The sequence below is a fragment of the Tamandua tetradactyla genome, chromosome 20, assembly GCF_023851605.1.
Source record: "Tamandua tetradactyla isolate mTamTet1 chromosome 20, mTamTet1.pri, whole genome shotgun sequence".
Taxonomy (NCBI): Eukaryota; Metazoa; Chordata; class Mammalia; order Pilosa; family Myrmecophagidae; genus Tamandua; species Tamandua tetradactyla.
Window position 1 is genome coordinate 4,206,485 of NC_135346.1, and position 20,755 is coordinate 4,227,239.

General features: G+C 38.2%; 1 protein-coding gene and 1 pseudogene across 1 annotated transcript; one reads left to right on the plus strand and one right to left on the minus strand.

Annotated features, from left to right (window-relative positions):
* Positions 1-9,413: 9,413 nt before the first annotated feature.
* Positions 9,414-10,864, minus strand: LOC143664781 (telomeric repeat-binding factor 1 pseudogene; annotated as a pseudogene).
* A 908-nt stretch (positions 10,865-11,772) lies between these two features.
* Positions 11,773-12,729, plus strand: LOC143664782 (olfactory receptor 2T27-like). The gene has a single exon (XM_077138167.1). The coding sequence runs from the start codon at positions 11,773-11,775 to the stop codon at positions 12,727-12,729; it is 957 nt and encodes a 318-aa protein (XP_076994282.1).
* Positions 12,730-20,755: the final 8,026 nt, after the last annotated feature.

Consider the following 20,755-nt stretch of genomic DNA (forward strand, 5'->3'; position numbering starts at 1 on the left):
ACTAAACCCAAAACAAACCAAAGGGAAAAAATAATGAAGATTAGAGCAGAAATAAATGGATTGAGAACTTGAAAACAATAGAGAAAACCAACAAAACCAGAAGTTGTTTCTTTGAGAAAAATCAATAAAATCAATAGACCCTTAGCCAGGTTGACAAAAAAAAAGAGAGAGAGAGGATGCAAATAAATAAAATCAGAAATGGAAGAGAAGATATAACCAATGACCCCACAGGAAAAAAAATAGATAATGAAAGGATACTGTTAGGTCAGGGGAACGGGGAAGGACACTGCAACTGGAGCTGCAGAGGATGTGTCGCCCCTCCCAACCTGACTCCTGAACTAATAAACTGCCCCTTCCGGACTTCACCTGACCTCCATCCTTAAAAGCTGCCCGTGCCAAAGGCCACACATGAACTCACCTCTCTCCATCTTGGATTTGGTGAGCTCTACCCGGGAGTGCAGAAATAAACTCGCCCACTTTAAATTTCCTGCTCTACCTTTTTTCTTTCTCACCCTTTCGCCTCCTAAACCTTTCAGATACTATTAGCAACTACATGCTAATAAACTAGACAATGCAGATGAAATGGACACTTTCCTAGAAAGGCATAAAAACCAACATTGACTTGAGAGGAAATAGATGACCTCAACAAACCAATCACAAGTAAAGAGTCATCAGGAAGTCATCAGGAAGCTCCCTGCCCCATCCCCCCACCAAAAAAAAATGTCAAGAACCAGATGGCTTCACATATGAATTCAATCATTCAAGAAAGAATTAGTGCCAATTCTTCTCAAATTCTTCAAAAACATTGAAGAAGAGAGAAAACTACCTAACTCATTCTATGAAGCCAACATCACCTTCATACCAAAGCCAGACAAAGACTGTACAAGAAATAAAAATTACAGACCAAACTCTCTAATGAATGTAGATGTAAAAATCATCAACAAAATTTTAGCAGATTGACTGGGCAGGCAACATTTGTTCAGCAGGCAGAGTTCACACCTGCTATGCCAGAGACCCGGGTTCGATTCCTGGTGCCTGCCCATGCAAAAAAATATAAATATATATGTATATTTTCGCAAATTGAATCCAGCAGTACATTTAAAGAATTATACACCATGACCATGTGGGATTTATTCCAAGTATGAAGGATGGATCAACAAAAGAAAATCAATTTATATAATACACCATATCAACAAATCAAAGCAGAAAAACCACATGATCATCTTGATTGATGCACAAAAGGCATTTGACAAAGTGCAACCACCTTCCTTGATGAAAACACTTCAAAGGATAGGAATAGAAGGGAATTTCCTCAGTATAATAAAGGGAATACACGAAAAACCCACAGATAACATCATCCTCAACGGGAAAGACTGAAATTTTCCCCTCTAAGATCAGGAACTAGACAAGGATGTCCACTGTCACCATTGTTATTCAAGATTGTGCTCGAAGTTCTAGCCAGAGCAATTAGACAAAAAAAGGAAGTAAAAGACATCCAAATTGGAAAGGAAGAAGTAAAACTCTCACTGCTTGCAGATGACGAAAATCCCAAAAACTCTGCAGCAAAGCTACAAGAGCTAAATACAGCAAGGTGGCAGAGTACAAGATCAACACCCAAAAGTCAGTAGTGTTTCTATACACTAGTAATGAGCAATCTGAGGAGGAAATTTTTTTTTTTTTTTTTTTTTTTTTTAAAGGAAAGACAGAGAGAAGGAAGGAAGGATAGAAGGAAGGAAGGAAGGAAGAAAGGGAAACATTTTTAAACATTTTCTTGTTTTTTATTGTATTCTGTTTCTCCGTTTTTGTTACATGGGCTGGGGCCGGGAATCGAACCGAGGTCCTCCGGCATAGCAGGCAAGCACTCCGCCCGCTGAGCCACCGCGGCCCGCCCTGAGGAGGAAATTTTTAAAAAATCCACTTTCAATAGCAACCAAAAGAATCAAATATTTATGAATAAAATTTAACTAATGATACGAAAGACTGATCCACAGAAATCTACATGAAATTGCTAAAATAAATCATGGAAGACCTAAATAAATGGAAGGACATATTGTGCTCATGGATTGGAAGACTAAATACAGTTAAGATGTCAATCCTACCAAAATTGATTTATAGATTCAAGCAATACCAAATAAAATTCCAGCAGTTTACTTTGCAGACATAGAAAATCCAATAACAAAATTTATTTGGAAGGGAAATGTTTTTGATAGCTAAAATATCTTGAGAAAGAAAAACGAGGTGGGAGGTCTCACACTACCCAACTTTGAAGCATATTATGAAACTACAGTGGTCCAAACAGCATGGTACTGCCATAAGGACAGATATACTGACCAACGGAATTGAACAAGGTGTTCAGAAATATATCGGCTCATCTATAGACAATAGATCATTGGTAAGACAGATGCCAACCCAGAGAGCAGCCTCTTCAATAAATGGTGCTTAGAGGACTGGACCATACGCAAAATAATGAAAGAGCATCCGTATCTCATACCCTATGTGAAAATTAACTCAAAATGGATCAAAGACCTAAACATTAGAGCTAAGACAGTAAAATTTTAGAAGAAAATGTAGGGAAATATCTTATAAAACTTGTAATAGAAGGTGGTTTCCTAGAATTTATACCCAAAGAATGAGCACTGAAAAAAATTAATAAATGGGAACTTCCCAAAATTAAAATTAAAACCCCTCTTTTGTACATCAAAGAACTTTGTCAAGAAAGTAAAAAGGCAACCTACACAACTGGAGAAAATATTTGGAAACCATATCTGATTTGGAAATCAGATAAGGGTTTAGTATACAGAATATGTAGAGAAAACTTTCAGCTCAACCACAAAAAGATAAACAACCCAATTAAAATATGGGCAAAAGTCAAGAACAGACATTTCTCAGAAGAGAAAATACAAATGACTGAAAAACACATGGAAAGATGCTTAACTTCACTGGCTATTAGGGGAATGCAAATCAAAACCACAATGAGATATCATCTCAGTTTAAGTGAGCTCCAATGTATTTACAACATTACCTCTTCTGTTGTGGAAGTCTATGAAATTATTTATTCTAAATAGGGGACTTCATGGCTCAGCTGTGAGCAACTAAGCTAGATTCAGCTTTCAGCTCACAGGGCTGCTTTTCACTATCTCAATTCTAATAAGCTTTTGCTGCACCTGCAGATGGTTTTTATACAAGTTTCCTTGGTGCACAACGGTTTTTCTTGGGGTCTATACCAGAAATAACATCGCTGGGTCAATTCTTCACATTGTATTTGCATAATACTTTTTAATTTACAGAGTCTACAAAACATGTTCACATTAATTCTCAGTTAATCCTCAGAACAATCCACTGATAAAACATTATCCCAAAACCAAATGAATCAGGAGAAAGCAAAGAATCAAAGTTTATTGTTTCTTGGAAATTTGGATTTTGAAATCATCTGCTTCAACTAAGGAAACTGAAGCCCAGTGTTATTGTGCTTTCCAACACTTTTTTGGCCACAGACAGCATCTTACTGTGGGTTCACACAGACGTACATCTAACCCACAGGCTTGAGAATCAAGGCAAAGAGAACTAGAAAAGACAGAGCCAATGCCATTGAGACCAAAGTTTGTTTATGGGACATCTGGGGACTTGAGGCCTGATAATCAAGATCCCAAAGGAGATTATGGTTACCCAATAACCAGGTTGAACTGTACTTTTTCCACAAGCCCTGAATAAATGGGGATACCAAGTTAACAATCATTATTGAGCATGTTGGTGAGTAAGGTCCTTGGGAAGAGACTCTGTCTGTACTCTTATATCCTCCAGGGTGTCCTGGATGTTTAAATTTTTCCTTCTTATATCATGAGAGCAGCAGATTAAATTTTTATTGTCAGCAAGTGGAATCACAGTGTTTCTCAACATTGTCTACACGTGGAACAATGATAGGAGGAGGGTTAAAATCCTGATGCCTGAGTTGCTTCACCCAAGACCAATGATATCAGGTAATTTTCTCTGTGCAGTCAGTACTGAGACCCACTTCCAGGAACACTTAAATCAGCTGTCACTGATTGGTCAGTCTAAGAAACTGTCCCTTAATCAGTATTTTCCACACCTGCCTGATGGTAAAAACTATCCGAGGCCTTGATAAATTCACATATTCCTGGTTCTTCCCGAGTGTTTGAGATTCAGAGGCCCTGGAATCTCTGCTTGTCCCATGTCCTAAGGAGATTCCTAAAACTGAGAAAGCTGGGGAGAATTTGGTCCAGAAAAGATAAGATGATATAGGAGTAATTGGGGCTAATTTTACTCTATATTATCTGCCTAATTAGGAGGGAGCAAGAAAGCAGCTCTCAACTGTGTGTTCATGAAAATTACAGTTCTCTCATATACCCTCCCCTGTGAGCTGTGTCTTTTGTTAGACACAACAAGGATGTGGCAGCACATGTTCCCTTTGTGGACCATGGTGCAATGATGAGGCTCAAGGACAAGTCAAGTGGATGATGTTAATGAAGACAATGCCAGTATCCAAATGCCACCAAGCATCGAGCTCCCCGTGCACAGAACTACCACGCAGGGGCCTGAGGATTTCAGGTGAGGCTGGGAACAGTTGACAATGCCATAGGGATGCTACCTGAAAAATCACATCAAGATTAGAAATTTCTGTATTCCTATGCAATCTTGTTGAGTATGATATGACATCTACAAAGCTGTAGAGAGGAGAAATGGACTCCTTGTATACGTTGGCCATGAAGGAGTTAAGTTTGCTTTTCCTATATCATTTTACTGAGGCTTATAATAGTAGAAACTTTGCTCTGCCTATCATAGAATTGGTAAATTCTTATTATTCCTCCACAGGGAACAATGGTGTGTCTCCAAAAATTACAGGAGTCAGAAGGTTCTATATTTGATGACCATCAAATCTGCTTGCCCAGGTTTACACGTATTTAAGGAATTAGTATATATACATGGGACTTGAAAGGCCATCTAAACTATACATAAATAAATAGATGCTCCAAATATAAGCATACATCCATGTTCACACACACACACATACACATGCAACTCCAAAGAAAGGATCCTAAATAATTTTGTTATAAAAAGCAATGAATCACAAAACACAGTTCTGCACCCCTTTCTGTCAATTCAACAGAATATTCTGTGCTCCGTTAAGTGTCAGTCAATGCCACAAACAGAGCTATATAAAAATATTGGGTCTTATTTCCTCACATTTCTTTTTCCTGATATCCATATCCTGCTTTGCTCTTCTGGGCAATTTCTTTTCAATCTATCATGGATACATCCTACCTCAATATTCCTACTGCCCTGGAGAACTTTTGTTCCTTAGATCCCTCTTTTCTCTTTGCTTTCATGAAGAATGTAGTCTATAAACCTTTATCTGTAGGCACAGGCAGACCACTCCTGTCCTCTAGATTCAGCAGCACACTCACAGAAGTGGCTACCTGCGATGCCTTCAGGCAACAGCAGTCCTTATCTCCTCCCATGGAATGCCATTTAGCAGACACCAACAACCTCCTTCTGTCATTTGTTTTAATACCAAACCAACTCTTCAGAAACTGATCTTTCATTTCAAACTTACTCTTAAGTCTATCACTTATGCTGATTTCTTTCTGAAAAAGACAAAATTTCTCATTATATTTTCCACCAGCATCCTCCTTGCCTGACCAAATAATACAAGTTCTTTTCTTCCCTTCCAGCTTTAGTTTTTGTTGTTGTTTTTAATTATAACATTTAAGAATGCATTTACTTGACATTGTGAATGAGCATCAGTGTATCCTAACTTCCTATTAATTCATAAGGGAATAATAGTTTGAGATGAAAATACACGTGATCAAGAATCAATAGGCTCCACTACTTCTTTTTGAGCATCAATACAGTAGTTTCTCTGAGTATGGATTTCCTCATCTATGCAATAGGGGAAAACATCTGCTGTCTATATCCCAAAAGTAACAGTGTCTGGTCTAACCAGATAACATTGATAAACTGCAAGATGCAATACAAAAGGAGTAATTCAATGACTGGAGCTCAATTGATAGGTGCGGATTTTTTCTAGGTAGGTCTGTATAAGTCACTCCCTGAGCTTAATCTTCCCCTTCCTTTACTGCCAACTACACTGTACAATTAAATAAAATGCAAGCAGCAGCATCCAGTGAAAGAGTTGGGCCATAATTGGGCCAATAAAATGAACTTAAAACAAATAACTAGCTGTGCAGACATCTGAATTCGAATGCAAGGTGTTATCATAGATTCCAGGAAAGATTGCATATATTCTAACCATTTAGTTTGGAAGAGATTTTCAGGTCCAACCCAAATGCAGCTCACTGAGAAAAAATTCTGACATTTCTATCCCTCTTTGAGCTGCGTTTTACCAGCTTCAAATCCAAAAGGATAGACGATTAATTGCCTTAAGAGTCTTTCCAGAAACCAGAACTAGGGCTTGACATACTAGATTTAATTTATACCATCAACCAGTTCAAATGACTAAATTGAACAAAAAAGAACAATAGGGAAAATGGGTCTCGCAACTAAATTATACTAGTAATCCTATTAGAAAAAGGAAAGCCAATAAGTTTATTATTTGGAATGTGAAAATATGTAATCAATGATGTTTGTCACTGAATTATTTTAGGATCATAGAATGTAGAACTCGATCGGGCCTGAAGTTCTGGCCCAAACTGCTTCTATCAAGAAGTCCACCAGTTTGTATAATGAATAATAATACAGGATTTCTTAGGTGATAATAGTGGCTTGTTTAGCATGGTAATTAGTATAAATAGTCACAAGTGAAATTAAATGCATATCTGATATGTGGATTAGCTAGAAAATATTTTAGAGACCTCCTCCACCCATAGATAAGGTGGGGGGGGTGTGCATCCCTTTTCTTTAGACACAATTCTCGAGCCTAAATACCACATCCAGTCTTCCACTTTGAATTCTGTTTGTCCAATGTCAGCTTTCTGGGTGGCAGAAACCTGTCTTCCATACCTCATGTTTGTCTGGAATGAATCTTTATGCAGGACATGGTCAGCACACAGGGAATGACCAAGAGTAGGGGCTTCCCTGTACCACTGGACAGGTCTTGGGAACTGTTTCTCATGAGCCTGCCCGCTCAGGCACATTCACTTCATGAATATCTGTATATACGGCAGACTTTGGCCTAAAACTTGCTAACTGGCTTTCACTAAACTTAATAGTGAAGTTATGGAGAAAAGAGGTAACTCTTACTCACCTGAAACATCTTTGACTATTTCCACTATTTAATTAAACTTAATTTTAAAAAATGCTGTGATTGGCTTAGGAAGGTTCCTGACAGGACTTTGTATAATTCATACCATGGGCCTATAGAATTACTGATCGGAAAGTTTGAGATTTTGGATTAGCCCTTTGTAAGTCCCCAGTTTGACAGTGTTCCCCCTGGTTTGGGGATAGAACCCATTGAATTGATAAATTAACTTGCGCTGGTAGTGTCCTTAAGGATTTTATGCAAGGGAATAAAACTGGCACTTAGTTCCTTTACTAAATGTGTAAAACTTTTAATAGCAAATGATACACAGAGGATAATATACTGGCATACATTTCCTTGTGCAAATACTTCAATATTCTAAATTATACAAAATATATTCATTAGATTTTTTAATAAAACACATATAACTAGAGATGCTAAATTCTGGAACATTTTGAATAAATCCTCTAATGAATAAAATCTTGTTTAAAACTTAAAATTGCCTAGTAAAAGAAATCTGATCTTGTCTCTATAGTGTTTTCATCAATGTTAAAATGATCACAATCAATACCAAGTTAGGCATTAACAGAAAACCATTTTGGCTCAATATTAGTTTATTAAATGAAAGGACCAGAGAATCTCATGTTTATGACTTGAGGTTATAAAGAAGCTTTATTGAAAGCCATCATTTTCAGAATTTTAACTCTGAAACATCAGTCAAAATGTGCTTAAATGAAACCTAAAGCTATTCATGCTAATAGTGTAAGTTTTGTCTTATGGGTATTACTATCTTCAAGTCATTCTCCTTACATGAATACTTTATATCTGATAATGACTTTGTACATTTATTATTTTATAAACAAATTGTCATTAAAATTTTTTTTAGATTAAACCCATAAATCAAGTCATTATCTTTTATACAAAACCCCTATTATTATTCAATAATGGGGCAACTTCATTTTTATTTGTGTTACAGGGAAGGGGTCAGCATCAACATAGGTTAATAGTCTCTTCATTTTTCATTCTTTATTTTTTCATTTTTTTTAATTGAACAGGATTTGAGGGTGGGGGAATTGAATAAAACAATTTTATTTTATCAAAGTAAAAAGATTCTTAAGAATACATTAATGGCATAATGTTAGTTATAGCAAAAATCTTCAAATTAATTCAATGACTTTGTTTTACAGAAAAATAATGTTTCAAAGAAAAATATTGAAATACATCAAAGACCAGCAAGAATAAAATAAATACAATGATCAAAATATTTAATTGTCCTTTTTAATCAAGCTTTTACAAATACTGTCTTCATAGAGCAAATCGGTTTTTCTTTACTGTCCTGCATCTATCTTAATATGACTTTTGTTTTGTTTGTTGAATTTATTATATTGTGAATTTGATATTTTAGACCAGTTTCACTATCTATATTTCCACATACCAAATCAGATTCTTTTCTTCTTCTCAAAGCTGTGACTATTTTTTTCTAGATCCCTTTTTTTTCAGAAGTTACTGGCTGATTATTTAAAATATGTATTCTCTTGCTTTGTGTCTCTTCTACAATTTTCTTCTTTTTTCCTTCCACTTTGAGGGTGTGATGGTCAGGTTCATGTGTCAACTTGGCCAGGTGGTGGTGCCCAGTTGTCTGGTCAAGCATGCACTGGCCTGTCTGTTGCTGTGAAGACATTTCTCTGACTTAAATGATGACGGCTTTGGCTGTATTCCCAGGTGACGGCATTTGCATTCAGCTAAGGGGAGTGTTTTCTGCAATGAGTGATGCTTAATCTAATCACTGGAAAGCATTTGAGGATTCAGAAGAGACAACCACTCTGCCTGCTTCAGCATCAGCCTCTCCTGAGAGGAACTTCATTGGAGCTGCCAGCTCACGACCTGCCCTACAGAGCTTGGACTCTTACATACCCACGGTTGTGTGAGACACTTTTATAAGTTTTATATTTACAGATGTCTCCTGCTGATTCTGTTTCTCTAGAGAACCCTAGCTAATATAGAAGGGTTTCCACTCTTTGCTCTTTCTTCTTTCCTATCAAGGTCTTGGTTTTGGTTTCCATATTTAATTTATATAAGAAGAGCATTGCGAGCCATCAAGAGGGTTTCTGTCCCCTCTGAGGACCTGATTACCTCTGACTATCACTAGTACTTTCTCCAATATACAAATTCAATTCAGTTTCATTTCATTTCATTATCATGAAGTTATTGTTCTTTTTCTTTTTGTTTCCACTACTTTGGCTGCTGCCCTTATTAGAAAGGTTGATGACCTTTCTATTAGAATAAAATTCACATCTCTTGATTTTCTCCAAAATATGGTTATAGCTGAAGTGTTGAAAAACAGAATGAAATGTGTCTTTTTGAGAGATTGTAATAAATTTCCTTTTGAAAACATGTAACAATTTGGGTCACCAAATATTCTTTCAATGCCTTCTTCTGCTCCTTTAAAATTGTCATTTTTATCATATCTATGGCATGAATTTGAATTAAATTCTGTATTTCTTCATGAACTTTGATACATGCCTTTTCAATTGAAGGCCAAATCACCAGGGCTGATTCCAAGAACATAATTAATTCATCACTTTCACACTGTGCATCAGTAGTAGTCACTGCTGCAATTCTTATTAAAACTGAATTATTTATAGAGTTGTCCACTGATAAGCTGTTAGACTGGACAATCCATGAAAGCCTTGGCACTGTGAGAAGCCTAGTTAAATCCTTGGAATGGCCGACACAGAAGGTCCAGCAAAGAAAGAGGCAAAGGAAATCAAGCTCCCACCCAGCAACCAGGCCCTCATTCTTGGCACTGGCTCTGAGTCCTCTTTCTTCTCCTCGGGGGCCCCATCTGCATGGACACTCAAGCAGTTCCAGACAGTCAAAGTGCTCCTGCCCGACTCTCACTGTTTCTGCCATCTGCTCCTTGGGACGGTCTGTATCTTTTCTGTCTACAGGTCCCTGCAAGCTCAGATCCCTCAGCTCATATTGAAGCCTAAATATATTTAACTCTGAGGAGCAATATTTATTCAGAGAAACAGATTCTTAATTTGAAATTTGAAAATGCAAAATATCTTTATAACTTGGGCTTCTATGATGTATGTGCCTTCAGATGTGTAACATCATTCCATCAGGTATAGATCAACTCATCAACTTGAATAAATGGCACAGTTTGAACAAATGAATTTATTCTAACTGGTCCCAGGTTCAGAGTTCTACAACCTCAAAAGGTATCAGTAAATACAATTAAGGGAAAGATTGAAATCCAATTAATGCATGTGCCTGTGCCTGTGTGGCTAAAAGAGGAATGTACAAGAGCTCACAGATGTTGCTACTGCCTAGCAGGACCCACAGCTTGGGCCTGAGCCATCCTTCCCATAGGCACTCATCACCAGCATCAGAAAAACGTGGGCTCTCCCTGCAAATACACAATTCTGGGGTGTGTCCTGGACCTAATCATCCAGATCTCTGGGAGCAAGACCTGAAACAGATACTTTAACATGAATTCCATGTGATTCCAGAGCACAGTAAAGATTGAGGGCCCAGAATCAAAAGTTTGAAGAGATTCAAGCAACTAAACAGAAAGATTACTGTTTGTCAATAGCTCCCACCTGCCGGTTGAGTAACTCTGCTAACTCCAGAGCAGGTATTCATGGAACTCTCAAGGGCGTGATAAAACATTTCAATTACATGAAATACTCCCTGTAGTTACACACTTGCCTCCGGTGTTTAGGATTCCTTTTACTGCCGAACCTGGCTGGCAGGATCTTTCTGCAAAGACACCAAGGTGTCTACACTTCCTGGTGGAAGTCAGGAAATCTTTGAGGGAAGTTACTTGTTTCTCTAATTATGAATGATATAAAATCCTGCTTAAGCAGACCATGAAATGCATTAAATATATGCATGAAGTTTAAAAAGTATGTCTTTTCTCCCCCTTCTTGGGAACAGTGAATTTAAGCTTTGTTCTTTGCTGAAACTGAATACAGTTGGTGGCGTAGAAACTATCAGACTGCGTCCTACTGAGACAACAAGTATTGAGAATCTACTATATGTCATAGCATAAAGTGGTCCTTGTCTTGAAAGAACTTAAACATCAAGTTATATCTGATATCGGGTTCCATGAAACATGGAATTTCTTTTAATAAGAAGACATATTTAGTTTGTTATACATGAATCACTGAATTTATTAGAAATTTTATGAAAGTTCCTCCTACTCCTAAAATTTGCCTTGAACACAACCAAATAGGAAAAAATGCATGAATACTAAGAATTCTTAAGAGTGGAGAATTAGAAGATGAATAGAAAAACTGGAGAGATGGGGGTTAAGTCATTGAGGGAAAAAGTCTAGTAAGTATCATTAAGTATGCATTAGTTATTAATTCATCTCCTGTGTTTTAACACCTTATGAATCAGAGAAAATTCCATTTCTAAATCCTCAAAAGACTTGATGAAATGGAATCAGTTACTATATTTTATAGACCTGGTTTAATTCCCTTGTCTTCTAAAGAATTCTGTTTTGAAAGCCTCTATTATCTTCCAGGTGAAACTGATAAGGAGAACCCATGGAGACAGGCAACAAGACGATAAAAACAGACTTCATTCTCCTGGGCCTGTTCCCTGGAATTAGATATATTGATGCCCTTGTCTCCATGATCCTTCTGATCTACACCATTGCCATCGCAGGAAATGCCACCCTGATCCTCCTCATCTGGGTAGATCCCCGCCTCCACACCTCCATGTACTTCTTCCTTAGCCAACTCTCCTTCATTGACCTGGCTTTCATCTCTAGCACAGTTCCCAAAATGGCAGTCAACTTTTACTCAGGCAAGAGGAAAATCTCCCTGGTTGGCTGTGGGACCCAGATCTTCTTCACCTTGACCCTGGGGATTGCTGAGTGTCTCCTCCTCACCTTCATGGCTTACGACCGCTATGTGGCCATCTGTCACCCTCTGAGATACCCAGTCATCATAAGCCACTGGTTCTCCCAGAAGATGGTCTTTGGGACTTGGGTGGGAGGGGCTCTGGCATCCTTAGTCCACACAGCCTATGCCATGCACTTTCCCCTCTGTGGCCCCCGGGAGCTCCACCACTTCTTCTGTGAGGTCAAGGCCATTTTGAAGCTATCTTGTGAAGACATCTCTGCCTATGAGAAAGGGGTAGTGGTGACCAGCTTTGTTGTGGTTTTTGTCCCTGTTAGCCTCATTCTGACCTCCTACACCTGTATCTTCCTGGTGGTTCTAAAAATGAACTCACCTGAAGGAAGAAACAAAGCCCTGGCCACGTGTTCCTCTCATTTGACCGTGGTAACCTTTTACTATGCTCCAGCCATGTTGATATACATGAGGCCTGGATCTTCCAACACCCCCATCCTGAACCAGGCACTCTTTATGTTCGACACCATCCTCACCCCCACGCTGAACCCCCTCATCTACAGCCTGAGGAACAAGGAAGTGTTAGGTGCACTGAGGAAGGTGCTGGGGAGGTGCTCCATTTCAAAGGAGGTTTCTCTGTCTCACTAATGGACATTAGGTGTCATAGTTACAGTATCACTGGGATACTGCAGGGTCTAGGGAATCAATTGATCTTCTCTCCATCCCAGTTTTCCCCACCTATAAATGTTGAACTCATCCCTGCCTCCTGACAATGTCAACTTTAGATAACTGCATCTATGAACACTAAATCACAACTGACCCTAAGTGTGGAAATGTGAGACTGCGCAATCCATTGAGCATATTCATTTGTGTCTTCTGCAATGCAAATAATCATGTCTCCCTCTTTTCAATGTAACAAGGAAATACAAGCAAATTAGTGATTCTGAATACAATGAAGTAGCTTATCTGAGATCAAACATTTCACAAATTTCTTTTGTACCAGTGAAATGCCCAATAACTCCAGGGCAGTGAACCAATGAAAAAAGTCAGAACTAGCCATTTTCAAAAAGCTTTCATTTTTGCACATCCAGTGATACAGTGAGTCATGTCCATTAACCCCCTAAATATCATGATTATTTGTACTGTCTTCTCCATTTCCCTTCATGCACTCTAATAGTGATTGCTTATGAATGTTCCTGCTCTGGCCCCTTGTTCCTCTACATGACCTGGGGCCTGAGTTACAGATTCCCATGTGTGGCAGAAAGGCTTTCCATGGCACATCTAGTCTGCCACCAATTCCATAATCTACCTGAGCTCCAGATATGCCCAGCAGTTTGTATTCTGTTCTGAATAGGTTGTTTTCTCCCAGCCTTCACCCTTGCAGGAGGGTATCTTCTAGAGAATTCTGTTATGAAGGCCTCTATTATCTTTTAGGTGAACCTGATAAGGAGAACCCACGGAGACAGGCAACAAGACGCTAAAAACAGACTTCATTCTCCTGGGCCTGTTCCCTGGAATTAGATATGTTGATGCCCTTGTCTCCATGATCCTTCTGATCTACACCATTGCAGGAAATGCCACCCCTATCCTCCTCATCTCGATAGATCCCTGCCTCCACACCTCCATGTACTTCTTCCTTATCCCCTGTGCCTGGAAGGCCCTTCCTCATTCCACACACATTCCAACTCTGCTGGGATCCCCTCCTTCCCTATACAGCGCCCCTTGCACAGCCCTCACTTTGAGACGTACCCCAGGCCCCTGGTCAGATGCAGGGATCCCTGGTCTCCCCCAAGGCCAATGTCTCCCCTCTGCATGTCCTGTGCTTTGCAAAATGCTCACAATATATAGTCAATGAGTGAAATCACTGCCCATGCCAGTGAATCCTGTTACCTTTCAATTCTGGGCCTTGAGGAATAGGACCTTCCCCAGGTTTTCACACGAGTTCCAGAAAACTGTGAGATGATCGGTGGTAATTTGCTACCTTCATTTCCTTTTTCACAAATAGGGAAATTGAGACCCAAGTGGGTTAGTAACCTACTCAGTGTCAGAGTCAGGGTAAGACGTCTCTCCACAGATGGAGTGCTGTACCCTGGCAGTAATTGAGTCTGAGAGAGACAGAGCTCATTTGAGTGGGATATGAGTGGGAGGGCAGATTCTGCCCTTTCTTTGGTGGCCTCACTTTTCTTTATCTGTGAAATGTAAGGGAAAGCATCTACTTTGTGAGAATTTTCAGAGAATTTGGGAGTATCAATGTAAAGACTTACCAATTGATAAATGGAATGTTTAAATTTTTATCATTTTATCACAGTAAAACAAAAACCAAATCTTTGCTTCATTTTTTTTTCAGTTTTCATTTATTAAAGTACTGTATTAGCATTGTATAGACATTGTACCAGTCTTAATCTGTCGTGGACCCCAGAAAAGCCATGTTCTTTAATTCTCATTCAGTATTGCTGGGTGGGGGCTTTTTGACTGTCTCATGGAAATGTGACTCACTCAATTGTAGGTGATAACTCAGATGGTTTCCATGAGAATGTGTCTCCACCCATTCAAGATGGGGTTGCTCACTGGAGCCCTTTAAGAAGGAACCATTTGGAAACAGCCACAAGAACCACCAGAGCCATGAGAGCCCACGCAGCCAAAGACCTTCGGAGATAAAGAAGGAAAATGCCCCAGGGGAGCTTCATGAAACAAGAAGCCTGCAGAGAAAGCTAGCAGATATCTCTTTGTTCACCATGTGCCCTCCCAGCTGAGAGAGAGAAACTCTGAACTTTATTGCCTTTTCTTAAGTAAAGACAACCTCTTGATGGTGCCTTCATTTGAACATTTTAATGGCCTTAGAGCATGTAAACTTGCAATTTAATGAATTCCCCTTTTAAAAGCTGTTCTGTTTATGGCATATTGCATTCTGGCAGCTTGTAAACTAGAACATACATGCTCTCATTTTATGCTTATTTAGCCAAAGAAACTAGATTATTATGTTACAGTAATCCATTTTGTCAGTTGACAAATTAAAATAGAGTAACAGCATTTGTTAAGGTGGGTACAGAATGTAAGATTTATACATGCATGATCTCATTTCTTGACTAACCTCCTAACCCCTATATGATGTTATGAATAAAAGAATATCATGACTAATTCACCTGTTTCCTACACAGCAGCAGACATTTGGAAATACCCAAATCAAACAACGCAATAACATTTTATAGTCAAAAGCTAAAGCAGACATCAGAAATGAGGTTTTCTGCTTCACAGTATTTTCCAGAAACATGTTAGAATTGATATGATTGCTTGTATTTAACAATTGTATTTTATTAAAAATAAATATGCACATTGTTAATGTTTTTGTAAACCAAATTAAGTGCACTGTGTATTGTTTTTATGCCTAACAGATGTTTTAAGCAAGTGTACCTTCTTTCACCAACTATCATAAACACTGTAAAGGAAGAAACTACAAATTGGCCACACTTTTTTGTCCCTGGCAAATATTACTTATTGAAACATTTTGATATTCAGAAAGTCATCTATAATTATCATGGGTATAGAACAATATAATTTACATATACATAGCAAATTCAACTTAGTCTCCTAACCCCAATGAGAATATTATCCATAACAATGTATGAGGTTTGATAGGACTAAGTGGTTGGACAAAGTAAATAAAGGGATACATCCGAAAGCTTCCAAATTTTGAACATTTAATTCAGTGCCTCCTCAATTGGACTGAACATATACAAGCAATAAAATTGGATTTGTTTCTCTATGCATGCATTTGACCACTTGGATTTATTTAATAGTACCTATCACAGAATCAGGAGGTGGACCTGAGACCCTGTCATGCCCTGCGAACATTGTGGAAGCCTCCTTCTGAATATAAATCCACCTGCAAATGCACTCTATAGTGGAAGGCTACTCTTGATTTCCTGCCTCATAGGACAGAGCCTCTCTCTGTCAATGTCTACATGGAGTAAAAGATTGGCCTGTTCAGTGCTGCAACTTGCAGAAAACATGAAACAGCTTTCCGCTAATCCACTGTGGTTCTATGTTAATTCACTGGTGATTTCCCTAGATCTCAATCCAAACTGGATACTGAGAAGTCTGAAGATAAGGCTGCCACTGCTGATGGGTATCAGTGTGGCTGGCAATAAAGAACATAAACAATGTACCTAATTATGAATTACACAGAGAAGAGGAGCTGCAAGAAAAGTCCACAAACACGCTAACACATAAAGCGTAAACAAATCTAAATTTGATTTTTATTTTCCCAATGAGACTAAATACTAATTTTTCAATGCATTGAGTTTTCATTCAGTGAAAAGAATAGCCTTATCTATGCAGTCCTGAATGAGGCATGGCCAGAGGCATGGGAGAATGGCCAGGGCCTGGGAGCCTGATCCAGAGTGGGAGCAAAGTCACAGGGCTAGAAGCATGGTGAGAGACATAGAAGAGTGGTCAGGAGCTGAGAGAATGGTCAGTGGTTCAGAGAATTTCCTTGGGCATGGACAGAGAGACTAAGAGTTTGGTCAAGGGTTGGGATCAGGGACAGGGGCTAGAAGCAGGGACTCTGGTTTCTGGTTTCTTTTCTTTGTAAGGTTTCCAGTAGTGTGGATTAAGACCCACCTGATTGGCTCATACATTTAAAGTAACACCTTCAAAGGTCTAATTGAAATGGGTTCACACCCATGGAGATGTGGATTAAGACTGAGAACATGTGTTTGTTGTGGTACATAATTCCACCTTCCACACTATGAAGCCAAGATCTGAGAGTAACTTTCTCCCTGGTGAATTTCTGCTCTGCCCTCTGACACCTGAGCTAATTACCTACCAAGTCTGGACTGAGTTGACACAATCCCTGCAGAACAATGGCAGTTCTCCCAACCAATCGTCCTGCATTTAACCTCTGCTTCTTGAAACCATCAGACACTCCCTGGCTTTGAGGTGAGCTTGTGGTGTTGAGTTCACCAAGCTCACCAACTGTGAACATTTATTCTCCACATAAAAAGCCTAATGCCTCACTTGCTGAGCTGCAGAATAGAAAGGGAGATACAGAAGAAGCCAGAATTCCCAGGAGGTGTCAAGCACGGAAACACACATGATGACAAGGTACCACAATATTGGAAAAGTCCTTGTTCCTAGGTTTGTGTACAGAGGCATGAAATTAGGAAACAATTTGTAATGTTCTATAGTTAGTTACATCCTCCAAGTTCTTTAGAAACCTGCTCCCAGATCTATGATAGGATCATCTCAGAGAGATGAGAAGATGCATGAGAATTCAGAGAAAAGTCAGATCTCAAGGGCATATTATATTTAATAATCACATTGACATTCTGTATTTAAAACACACACCATTTATAATGGGACTCAAATTATCAGCTAATTGTCCGAGTGAAATAGTTAACCTTACTATCTAGAAATACAGATTAGCCTTCTTTCTCAGAAATGGGGTTTAAAGACATTTTTGGTGCATTCTAAGCTTTGAAAAGAGGTTCTAATCAAGCCAAGTTACAAAACAAAACCAAAATATATAGCTTATTCTATAGGTATCATAAATATTTGAAATCTTGGCTGCAGATTTATACATTGAACAATTTGTGCTCAAATTTCAACAGATCAGAGCGGCCCAGAATTCTCTCCATACTTGCTCTTCTGTGAGATAAGCTAATCTCATTTGCTCATGTTGACACAATATTAACATATCCAAAAATTTTTATCTCACTTCTTCAAATTCAAAAAATATTAGCTCATCACCATATCCAGAACTGACAAACTCGCAGTGTGAAATTTGATTTTGCACTGGCCAGCTCCACGTCATCTGAAGGCATAAATGCTCCCTGTTGAGATTAGAAGCTTGGTTCTTTAAGGTGGATGAAGGTTAACAGGTTGGGATCAGAAGCTCCTTGGAATTTCACTGGGCCCTGAGAGCAGATGGAGAGTTTCCCTGGGAGCAGAATATCTAAAGTAGCAGATACAAATATTCAAAACAGTTTACATAACACAGCTCTCAGCTTAGGAGCTTCTGATCACTGTTCCCCAATTAACTCATTCTTTTTGTAAGCATGAAAGTTTCTTGTCCTCCTGTCTGTTTCTTTCAGTCTATTTTTCTGTTCTGTTGTTCCATAAGTGCTGACTGAGGGCCTACTCAGCCCATGGGAGATAAAATGCTGAACTAATTATTTGCCCTCAAAAAACCTATGTTCTGATGAACAAAGACAGAAAATAGGAAAATAACCTTGCAAATAAATAATTTGTTTGATTTCAGGTGAAGATAAGGAGGATGAAAGAATATAAAATGAAAGAGACAGATAAAGTGAGCTGGCGATATGCTTTAGATGGTCTGGTAAAGCAATGTCTCTAAGAAACTAATATTCAAGAGAGAGTAGAAAGGAAGAACACCTCTTCACTTATGCCTCTTTAGTGTTACTCTCTCTTCTCTTTCCAGATGATTTCCCTCTTACTCTTCTGTGATGCATTGAATTTTGCCCCCCCAAAACTATATGTAGAAATCCTAACCCCCAGCATGTCAGGAGGTGACCTTATTTGGATACAGAGTTCACACAAATAGAATTATAAAAGTAAGATGATGTCATAGAAGAGTAGGGTGGCCCTCAATCCAGTATCACTGGTGTCCTTTTAAGATGGGAAGAATAGACCCAGAGACAAAGCAGAGTAGGTTCATGTAAATACAGAGAAGGCAAAGACTGTACTTACACATTTGCAGGAATGCCTGGGATTTCCAGAAACACTAAAAGGTAGGAAGAGCCAAGGAAGGTCCCCTGCAGGTTTCAGATGGGCCATGGGCCTGCCAACATCTTGACCTTGGACTTCTAATCTTCAGTATTGTGAGACAAAAGTTTCTGTTATTTTAAGGCACCTAGTTTGTAATACTCCGTTACAGCAGACGTAGGATACTTAGATACCTTTCTCTACCTCACCTTCGCTTTCTTTCCTAATGAGCAGTATTAGGAAAATAAATCATTTATTTTATTTATTGAATGATTGGTGTGCATCTTATAATTTATTTGAAAGACAAGGTGATGGCAATATTTCATTTATTTATAATTTAAAGATAGAACTAGTTAAAATGTGTTTACACTTACCAGAAGAAATAAATTGTACAGATTTTTTTTTTGTTCTTTGTCTATTCCTCATTGTTCTCTCAGTACATAGCTGTTTTTATAGAAGGCGGTGTTTTTCCTTCCAGTGTCAATCAGATCCATGTCAATTAGGAGGAGTGTAAACAAAAATCTTATGAAAAGAAAAATTATTTAATTCGGGATTTCTGAACAAAATTAATACATTCAGATGTCAGAGTGTGGAAGATTCTAGATTAAAAACTTGAAGAAATGTTTTTAATTGTAAGATTTTCCAGCTGTTTTTGATTGCAAGATTTTCTATTATAATAATGATTTCCAGTGGAGAGAGAGTAAGTAATATTTCACAAACCTATTTTGTAAACTGTCTTGCAGAATGCCTTCTGGAATATTCCTGTCTGACTTCACTCTTTCAGTTTTACTCTCCCAATATTCTCATATTTTTATATTGACTAAAAATTATAGTGTAATCCACAGGGAATGATAATATTATTATGCCAAGAAATGCAGCAGAATCCCTAATACTGCACCTATGAGATACCTGAGGATTAAATGGCCCTATTTTGCATACATCTGGCATCATGTTAATAAAATATCCAGAGAATGTAATGACCCTTTCACTATGTTCATGATTTCCTGGTGCAGAAATATATAATTCTCCTGTGAGTAAAAAATGATGGTGAGCCATATTTTTAGGAAAATACAATAACAAAAAAAAGAAATTCCATCTAAATATCTTCAGGTTGATTCCTTCCTGATTGTACATCAGAACCCTCCTTTGGCTACAACTCTTTTGACTAGATTTTATTTGTCCAAACCAGGATTGTTTCTTACATGGGAGAAAGTAACAGGATACTGAGAGAGACAGAGAAAAAAAAAAAGGAACTTCTGTAAGAACAATTGCAACTTGATGTCTTCTTTCTAAGAAACTAATACTGGAATTTCCAAAGTCCAATATACTTCCTACCTGTCTACATATATGTATTAGGTAGACCTTGAAATCTAATTCAAGTCAGTTGCAAGGCATTCTTGGCCAGTCCCAATATTTAGAGTCACAAAATCTCTCAGCCATGGCTGATCATTTTATCTACTTAAATCTGTTAGTCCCCTAAGGATCTAACTAAGTTTAAATGGTGAATATAGAAGCTAGAAATACACAGATATTCTAGGTTCCATCAATGATTGCATATTATTAACTGTGTCTACATTGAAACATGTCTGGATGCCTTCTGGATATCACACCCCTATGAGGTATAAAGATTTTCATATTGACTAAAATTTGCAGTTGTAATCCAGAAGGAATGATAGCATTATGTTACAAATCAATGCAACTTAATGCCGACCAAAACAAATATTCTTAATTTCTACTGATTATGCTTCCAAATGGATTGCTAAATATCATTGTTAAATACAGTGAGTATCAAGCATGAATCATTCCCACATTAAAAATACATCGCATTATATTTAGATTTACTCAAGTTATAGTAAAGTTTCAAATTAATGGATTCAAATCAGTGATCATCGAAGAGCTCTCATTATGCTTTTCTCCAATGATCCTCCAGATCAAGTGTGTAGGTTAAAAC

Bases quoted from the DNA above. Each gene is read 5' to 3' on its own strand.
- LOC143664782 (XM_077138167.1), top strand. From the start codon at position 11,773: ATGGAGACAGGCAACAAGACGATAAAAACAGACTTCATTCTCCTGGGC.